The following is a 9,719-nucleotide window of genomic DNA, read 5'->3' as shown; positions in this document are numbered from 1 at the left end:
CCTTTTAATGTTAGTTCTTGGGCTCAGGCAATGTGTAGTCCATTTATTCAATCTATCATTAATTGGGCCAGCCCTTCTCTCTAACCAACAAAAATATATGAATCTTTTTCTATCAAAAAAATCTATATTGGGCCTTGAGACGAGCCAGCCCACTCATACAATTTAGTATTTTCGGTCCAGCCAATAACCAATAGTAGCTCAAAAAAAATCATTGCTTAGTTTGGCAGTCAACCAATACAATTCTCCAAGATTTCATTAACTTAGGCCCAACAGTATCATTACACCACAAGTTCATAAGATGCACCAACCGAAATAACATAGCCAGTAGCTTAGTATCAGTACACCATGTTCATAAGATTAAGATGCACCAACCAAAGCACAACATCATCAAACCACAGCCAATCTGGTCCATATTGCGGTTCACATGTCCAGTCAAAGAAACTCATCAACCCCAGGTCGAAACAACTCAACATCAAAAGTCCCAAAGCCAACATCAACCACGCCGTACTAAACTATTTTACCTTCGAACAGATCCATGAGACGCGCAAATCTACCATCGGTGGCCTCAACTCTTTGCAGTAACAACTGGTACTCTGCGGTGCGTGCAGCTTCGGTCTCCTCTGATTTCTTCTTGACCTCAACAAGCTCCTCTCGCATCAACTCAGCGACTCGCCTCTCCTTCTCAAGCTTGTACTCTAGTTCTTGTACATGAGCATCCAAAGCAGCTGCAGATCTGTTGAACTTCTTCTTGGAGCTCGACTCAAGGCCAACATTTTGAAGGAATGTGCTGGAGGGACATTCTTTAGTGAGAATGTCAGCAACAACAGCAGCAACATTCTTTGGTTCTCCACCTTCTGGTACCCCTTGTTCCATAGCTTTTTCCATGTCAGCCTGACATTTAAAGAAAGATGCACACATGTCATTGCAGTTGGTTCTGAATAACTAGGAAACTTTATAAGCAAACTACTCAAGAATGTTGACTAAATAATAATCCAGTCTCCATGCTACTAATTAGCTAGTTATTTGAAAACTTTGAAGCAGGCAAGCAGAATTAATCATCCTTGGGAATCACTTTTTTTTGCAAGTTACTATCAGCTACATGAAAGAAGCATGGCACCAGGTTTATTAAACAGGTAAGCATACACAACAAACCATTGTTGAAATTTAAATTAGGCAACTATGTGCATATCTGTTTAGCTTAAATGGGAACATGGAGCAGAGAAGATTGTAGTACGTTTCAGGAGCGCATATGTTGTTTCTTTAGTACAGTATACAGTATCAGAGAAATCCACTTCCACAAGTCCTAAACATTTCATTCAGATCGTATATGAAATGACAGAGTTTCTCCACTCCGAAAGATGGGAAGATAGATGCTTCAGGGAATCACTAGACAAATAATCAAAGAACATACAACGCTCTCTCTTAATTAACAGTGTCCAACGACAAGCAATACCTGCTGGACTACAACAAGAACTAAAATTGCCTGAATATTGTCGCATTTCCAGTACCAAAATGAATATGCAATGCAATGAAACAGAGGACTGGTACAAACAAACTATAACAAAACATGAATCATATACGGTACTACTTTGAAAAAACCATCTCTATCAAATCCGTGAAGCAGAAGTCATATAATGTAATCAAGTGTAACAAGGATGAGGTAAACAAGCCTCATCAACACGAAAAAGAATACTAGAAACTTACTATCGCCTTCTTAACTGGCTCAGAGAAACCAGTCTTGTTGCCATTGTGGCACTCCTTGAATAGATCAAACGCAGTCAACTCTTCACCCTTACGAGCCTCTTTCTGAAATTGTTCACGACACAATGGAACAATAAGAAACAATTGAAAGAATCACTGTAGTAGCAAATGATAACATGAGAGATCCTTACCAAAGCATGCACATGGGAAATGTAGGGGCAAGAACCAGTTTTCCGATGGAACTTAACTTTGGAACGGTTCTCCTTGTTCGACTGACAGGTTTCCTACCATGGAAAAAGAAACATGAGAATTAATGGAGCAACCATAAAGGCTCCTACAGATTGCAATCCAAGTTGCAATTCAAAAGTGTATGCAGCCAGAATAGCATGAAAACAATGTTATCATCATCTCTCCAAGCAGCACAACGATGGCAAGATAAAATAAGCACAATAGACACAATGGTAAACAAGCACATCATCATTATTATACCAGCTAAATAGCTATCGTATGAACATGGCAAGATAAAACAAGCACAATGGTAAACATAGACACAATGAACTCCTTCACATAGAACTATAGTATGAATACCTTGTGCCTTGGGGTAGACCACATCTTGACCAGCCTTTGCCACTCCGCATCTGTCACATTCTTATCAGGAGATTTGACACTCACTAGATTGGCCGGTACATTGTCAAAATGCTTCTTCTTGAGATGGTGGCGCCTATTCTTCAACGCGGTCTTGAGGATGTCAGTGCATGCATACTTCACGGCATCGGAACGGGTGTCCATATCAAAATTGATCTGAGTAGATAACATATAATGCAAGGACACAATTTAGAATGATATAACAAGTGAACAAAAATAATCACATTTGGCTGAGAAAGAATAAACTTACAGCAACTTTGCCAATGAAATTGTCAATATGATGCCCATTGGCCTTGTACTCCTTGAAGTGGGGAAGGAGTGGTAGATGCTGCCTCGCAGCGACCCCACCCTGGGATGCAAGCTTTGCAGCCTGTGCTGGTTTGTCCGGGCGTTTCTTCCCCTCGGCCACTTGGATGATAATCTTAGAGCCTAACTCTTTAGTGAGTCTTTCGAGCCCTTTCCCATTCCTGCACTTATCCACAATAGGTGTAGCTGAAAAAGAAGACATTCATACAGTTAAGATAAATCAAGTTTGCATTTCATGATTTCATAACTGATCATGTGTTATTATTACTTGCCTTCAATGTCCATTTGCCGCTGTTGGTCAAGCTGTTGGTCAGAGAACTCAGGAACTTCAATTGGCTGATTTGTGCACAGAGTCGATGGGACATGGCTTGTTTCACCCATCTGCATCAGGCTTACTTCACCCCCATGCATCAGGCTTCTTTCATCTTCGTGCATCGAGCTTCTTACATCCACGTGCACATGGAGGCTTCCTTCATCCACATTTGCTGGGCTTCCTACATCCATTTGCACAAGACTTTCTTCATGGTTGGTTAGAGACAGCTTTGTTTTCTGCCTAGTGACTCGAGTAGATTCATGTTCATCCGAGTTCAAACTAGGTAGCACCCTCTTTGAGCCTCCTGAGGCTGGAGCAACCACCCTTGTTTTTCCTGGAGCCATCTCAGAAGGTTTATCAAAACTCTTCTTAGTCTTTTTATTGATCGACTTCCTTGCCTTCTTAGAAACCTTCAAAACATTATAATAAAAAAGAGAACTATTAGATCTCATGCAAAAAAATGTCTTTCAAAAATTAGTAAAAGCACTCAAGCACATATAGCATACAAATAGCCCCCATCCCTCAAAAACAAAGGTAGAATTAGCACCTTATCTTCCTTCTCCACTACAATATCATCAACTTCATCCTCCTCAATGACCTCATCGTCAGGACTGTACTCAGAGCTTGAGCCTTGTTGTGTTATGGCAGAAGCTGAGTCCCCACCGGTGATGGCACTACCTTGCTGCATTTGATTTGAGTTCCTAACTGAAAGTGCGTTATATCGACTAGAGGGGGGGTGAATAGGCGATTTTTATGAAAGTCTTCAAAATGTGAAGGTTATGAAGACAAACAGTAGAGATATGCCTATCACTATGCAGCGGAAGTTAGATTACACTAGGCAAGCCATGGTCAAATATACAATAGAGTGAAAGCACAATGACAAGTAGCTGCAGTGTAATAAGGATCAGGTAGGAAGAAGTTATGAAGCCGATAAAATCATACAGTTACGTTGTGAAGACAAAAGATAGAGCAAGCATGCAATGGCATCACAAGGAGTAACAGTAAGTAAAGGGAAGTGAAGATGAAACCAGTGACTCGTTGAAGACAATGATTTGTTGGACTAGTTCCAGTTGCTGTGACAACTGTACGTCTGGTTAGGGCGGCTAGGTATTTAAACCAAAGGACACACAGCCCCAGACACCTAGTCCTGAACACGCAGCTCGGGACACCCAGTCCTCACCGTATTCCCCTTGAGCTAAGGTCACACAGACCTCGCCCAATCACTCTGGTAAGTCTTCAAGGTAGACTCCCAAACCTTCACAGATTTCGTTCACCGGCAATCCACAATGTCTCTTGGATGCTCAGAACGCGACGCCTAATGTCTCGAGGATGCACAGTCCTCAAGTGTAATAAGTCTTCAGATCACTCAGACAAGAAAACTTAAGTGATGCCCAATTCTCTCTGGCTCTGGGTGGTTAGGGCTTTTCTCCTCGCTAGGAAATTTTCTCTCAAAGTCTTCGAGGTGGGTTGCTCTCAAACGACAAAAGCCGTGCACTGAAATCTGAACAGCCAACCGTTTATGGTTGTAGGGGGTGGACTATTTATAGCCACTGGGCAACCCGACCTGATTTGTCCGAAATGACCCTGGGTCACTAAGGAACTGACACGTGTTCCAACGGTCAGATTTCGAACTCACACGGCAACTTTACTTGGGCTACAAGAAAAGCTGACTTGTCCGACTCTGGACAAGATTTTGCTCTCATAGTCTTCGCTCGAAGACATAGGATTTGAATTAGGCATCACTTCAATCATTCTGACTGGTTCTCTTGGACCCCACTTAATAGTACGGTGGTTCCTATGACTTAACACAAATGAAATAAAAACTGTGAAAGATTAAGTCTTCGAGTTCCATAGGCTTCACGTGGTGTCTTCTCATGTCATAGTCTTCAATGTGAATATCTTCATATACCACCATTGACTTCAATGTCTTCGTACATTTTTAGGGGTCATCTCTGGTAGAAAAACCGAATCAATGAGGGACTTCTACCTGTGTTATCCTGCAATTCTCACAAACACATTAGTCCCTCAACTAGGTTTGTCGTCAATACTCCAAAACCAACTAGGGGTGGCACTAGATGCACTTACAATCTCCCCCTTTTTGGTGATTGATGACAAACTAGTTGAAGTTTTCAACGGGGAATATAATTTGTGAAATTGTAAAGGAATTGTCTTCATAAGCTGCAAGGGCTCCCCCTGAAGATGTGCATATAGGTAATTTGCTTCTGGAACGCAAATGCACATGGCAGGTTGTACTTGTGGAGATCCACTTCAACTTATGATGACAATCCACTATGCATGTAAAAGTATATGAAGAGAATGACATGCATAATGGAAAATGGACGTCTGCGGAATGATCTAAGTGCGGAATTTATCGTCGCACATGCGGAATTTATCTTCGCAAAACATAGTGGCAAACAAGTAGCAGACGACCATCGAGTTTAAGTGTTACAACTCAAAGAAGCAAATGTAGCAAAACGGGAGTTGTAAGCACGAAGCAAAATATAGCAAAATAAAGGCACCCGCCCATGTTGACCCGCTTGAAGACTATCGACATCATATGCTTCTCCCCCTTTTGTCAGTGATGACCAAAAAGGTTTGAAGACATAGAGTTTCCTACGCGTTCCCATGCGCAGTAGGGTCGTTGGAGTTGTTTGGCGGTGCTGAAGAGCTTGGTGCCGAGTCGACGCGCGCTGAAGGAGGTGGTGGTGAGGTAGCGTCATCTTCTTCCTCGATGATTCTTGCTGTCACGGTGGCAGCAGATGAAGAGAACTCTGAGTCTTCAAGTGAAGGAGTTCCGCGTAGCACAGCCCTTCTGGGAGGTGTGGAGTCAAACTTGAATCGCTCTCTGAAGCCATCCTCATGAAGATCAGCTTCAGAACACAGCATTGTGAGGCCTTTCCAGGTGCGGCGACAGGTTTCATGTGCAACGAATGCATTCTTGGTGGCAAGATTTCTGATTCGGTTTACATCCACCAAGAGGCTTTTCATCTGTCCCTTCAACCAGTCGTGATGCCTATCCTTCTTTTGATGAAGGGCCACAAGAAGCTCTCAGTCATTGAGAGCATGAGCCCGCTTCTTGGGTCTTTGAGCAGGTGTGCTGTCAGTGGTTTCAGTTGATGCAGGGCGTGGTGCACGTGTAGTGCCAGCCAACGGATACACCCTGGAGATGGCTTCAACACCGTCAATGTTCTGAGTGAAGCTTTGGTGTTCTGCATTCTGAAGACTCAAAGGTTGCTTGGCAGGCTCCGGATATATGGCTTCATCAGAGGTATCCACATCTGGCAAGAAGATCCGATGGTTGCGGGCTGAGGGCTGATATGAGATTGCAGAGTGCAGTTTGATCAGCCTCATTACCCAAGGAGCATAGAACTTCAAACCAAATAAATCTGAGCCTGATGCCGCAAGTTGGCGTATGAAGAAATCCTGTGCGTTGAAGCATTTGCCATGAAGGATACAGAATATCAGAGTCTTCATTGCACCCTCAATCTTGGCATGTGGAGAGTGTCCCTTAATGGGCCAGAGAGTCCGCCGGATGATGTGATATATGGTTCTGGGCAGGTACTCAAGGTCTACGACAAAGAACTCTGTTGGATAAGGAGCATCGTGGGGCAATGGCTTCATCATTGAGAGCATATGACTCATATTCGGTTCAGGCCTTTGGAATATGCTCTCAAGAGCGTCAGTGTGTAGTTGACAGCCGTCCTCGAAGAATTCGCCAGGAGTGGGCAGGCCGGTGAGCTCAATGATATCAAATGCATTGGCTTCATGATGAACATTGCCGGTCATCCACTCCAGGACCCAACTCTTCGGATCTCTGTTGTATCCTTTGATGTGGAGGGTGGCATAGAATTGCAACAGATGCTCTTCATTCCAGTGCTCTTCATCAGTTACAAACTGCAGCAGACCCACTTGCTTGAAGCAATCCAAAGCTTCCTCTAAATAGGGCAGACCAGCAATGGCTTCAACATATCAAGGCGCTTGTGCGGGAAGATGCGTCCTTGGTTGTAGAGGATGCATGAATAGTAGCTGCGCTAAGGATAGCTCCAGAACCTATCTGATGCAATCCTTTCCCTTGAATAGGGGTTCTTGGAGCTGTTGAAGAACGTATTATCTGCCTTGAAGCTAGTGATGTTAAAGGAACCAGGTGCTGATGCGGGACCTGGGAACCTTGGCAGTATTGGGATCGGCGTCTGTACTTGAGGCCTGTGCTCAATATGGTAATCAAATTGAGGACCTGCAGCAGACTCAGGAACAGACGTGTCAGGATCAGTAGCTTCGCTGTCTGCTGAAGCTTTTGGTGGGGAGGGCTCCACATTGGCTTCAGTGTTGGTTGTGGCAGCCTCAACATTTTCAGCCTCCACTTGACTAGCTGGAGGGTCAGACTCAGGCACGTTCTCCTGAAGAACTGCTTCCTGTTGGAGCGGGGGAGTGGGATCTTGTGGTGCTTCTTCATTTTCTTCGGCTGATGCAGCCAGAATGTCGTCAGGCCTTGGAACTTTGCGAAGCCTGCGAAATGCAGACGACGCTTGTGGAGTTGGAGTGGGCTGGACCTCTGATTCTTCTTCCACTTGTGGGCGATCCGCCCAGGACGCATCTTGTGCAATTGGCGTCAGAGGACGACCAATGCTGATGAGTTCGCTTGTTTCAAGCTGAGGAAGGGCTGCATCATCTTGTACATTGTCTTGATGACCAATGTCTTCAGTAGCGATGGGGTCGGCTGCTGGAATATCTTCAGTTTCAGGAGCCTCTGTGGGAGCAGGCTCATGAACTGTCAGCTGGCGTTCTGCGTCAGGATAGACGACAGAGAGGGGTTCAACCATCAGGGGCTCTGTGGGAGCAGCCCTAGCTTTCTTGATCTTTCGCTTCTTCTGAGTGGGGGCAGAAGGAGAGGCTTCAGAGTGTTCTCGCTTCCTGGCTTCAGCCTCAGCAATCCTAGTCTTCTTGAGCTCTAAAGCGGTAGACCAGCTCTTTGGCTTCGAGCCAGTCGTTGCGGTTGGGAAGACAATCGGAACTGCCTCTTTCCTTGGTGCCTCTGGTTCAGCCATAGCAGGCTTCTTCTTCTTCTTCTTCGCAGCCATCCTGGGATCGATGCCAGGACGCCCAAGTGACTTGCGCTTCTCAGCCTCGTTATAGGCTTGCACACAGCGGTCAGCCAGAGTCTTCATTCGCTCCCGCGAACCCTGAGCTTCTGCACGCTTCTTCAGAAAGTTTTCCTTTAACTCGTGCAACATGATCTTGAAGTCCTTGACTTCTTGCACGCTAAGCCTGGCCATATGCTTCTTGAACTGAGCCTTTTCAAAATTAATTTTCTGCTTTAGTTGAACAATGCTCTGGGCATTTGCAAGTTCTGAAGCAATAGCGCCTTGGAAAGCGACGCTGAGGCCAATGGGCAGCTGCAGATCATCGAAGCTGATGTTTGGTGTAGCAAACCACTCGTCGATGAAGTTGTGGATGATGGCGACATCAAAGAGAGGCAGATTGTTGAATATTTCAGCTTCTTCCTTGCTCTTGATGAGCTGCTCAAGAGCGTCATCTCCAAGATCTTCATCACTTGACAGATCAATTGTTTCTCTGCGCAGAATGGCAGCAGCTGTGAGCTCTTTGCCGGTGTGTGGCTAAGGCATCTTGGCCTTCTGGGGCTTGGAGACTCATGATAAGTCTTCAGACTGCACACTGGCTTCAGGAGGTGCAGTTGCCAATGGCTTCGCCCTTGAGATTTTGGGTGAAAGGGCCGGCTTTGAAGCTTTTGGCTTCTTCATCTGCTTTGGCTTCGGTACAGCAGGCGCTTCATCAGACTCAGAGTCAGCAGGAGGGTCATTGACTGCAGTCCCTTGGACTAAGATGCGGGTGATGAGGCCCTCAAGGTTGGCATATGGTCCGATGAGATTCTGTTCTGCCTCGCGTGTGCCATCTGCCCTTGGTGCGGAGGGACCAGGGTTGAAGTCTAAGCCCAATTTCTTCTTGTTTTGCTTCGCTGAGTTCTGGGAAAAGTGGAAGTTGCGCTTGAACAGATTGTCGTCACGACACCAGAGTAGTGACGACGGATGTGCTTCAGCTGGTTGTGGTCCACGAACCATGCATGGGTAGAAGCCTTGAGCAATGGCTTCATCTCTGGACCTAGGTACGAGATTTTTGTATAGTACGTCTCCCCATGGTCTCTTGATGGCGTTTTTCTCAGCGTACTCCTGGGTGACGAAGCGGTATTGGAACCATTGCTCTGCCCAATAGCGTCGAATCCATTGGATTCGGGTCTTGCGCTAACTATAATTCTCTTCAGGATCTATTTTGTACATTTCTGCCAGTTCATCAGGCAGATCTTTGGACGTTCCGCCACGTCGCTGTCAGCCCCCCTTTCTTGCTGCTGTTTCTGAAGCCATAAACATTAACTTGGAAGGCTTCAAGACGTTCAAAGGCTTTAAGGGCTTTCTTTTGCTTGACCAACAGGAACTGGCTTCAGGAGAGTTTATGTGATGCTGTAAGAACTCTGCAAATGAATGCAAACTATGAGAACCAAAGGATTCTCCCACGGACATGTACCTGTGACAGCATTAAGGTGCGAGGGAAGGGGAAGAGGTCATATGCATTCTCAGAAGATTTTGAAGATTAATCAGTTTAGAAGACATTGACCTCATCGTGCGAAGACATTCACTCATAGATAAGAAGTTGGTTCCAGATTTGTACGAACCCATAGATCATTACAAGTGAGGAATCTAATTACTTCATGAAGCACAAGTGAATATTCTAGGCATGTTAT

General features: G+C 45.1%; 2 protein-coding genes across 2 annotated transcripts in view; both read right to left on the bottom strand.

Moving 5' to 3' along the window:
- Positions 1-335: 335 nt before the first annotated feature.
- On the bottom strand, positions 336-2,854 carry LOC125507312. Its single transcript, XM_048671931.1, has 6 exons — positions 2,597-2,854; positions 2,290-2,502; positions 1,893-1,985; positions 1,705-1,806; positions 522-891; positions 336-403 (listed from the first exon to the last, which is right to left on the bottom strand). The coding sequence occupies exons 1-6, from the start codon at positions 2,852-2,854 to the stop codon at positions 336-338; spliced, it is 1,104 nt and encodes a 367-aa protein (XP_048527888.1).
- Positions 2,855-2,916: 62 nt separating this feature from the next.
- Positions 2,917-9,719, bottom strand: part of LOC125507311 — a 50,097-nt gene continuing 43,294 nt past the window's right edge. Inside the window, exons 4-5 of the mRNA XM_048671930.1 lie at positions 3,513-3,670; positions 2,917-3,375 (exon numbers count right to left, since the gene is read on the bottom strand). Coding sequence (XP_048527887.1) covers positions 2,917-3,375; positions 3,513-3,670 — 617 coding nt within the window. The remainder of the gene's footprint in view (positions 3,376-3,512; positions 3,671-9,719) is intronic.

Source organism: Triticum urartu, chromosome 5 (assembly GCF_003073215.2).
Source record: "Triticum urartu cultivar G1812 chromosome 5, Tu2.1, whole genome shotgun sequence".
Lineage (NCBI taxonomy): Eukaryota > Viridiplantae > Streptophyta > Magnoliopsida > Poales > Poaceae > Triticum > Triticum urartu.
Note: the sequence above shows the minus strand (reverse complement) of the source record. Positions and strands in the feature narration are given on the sequence as shown.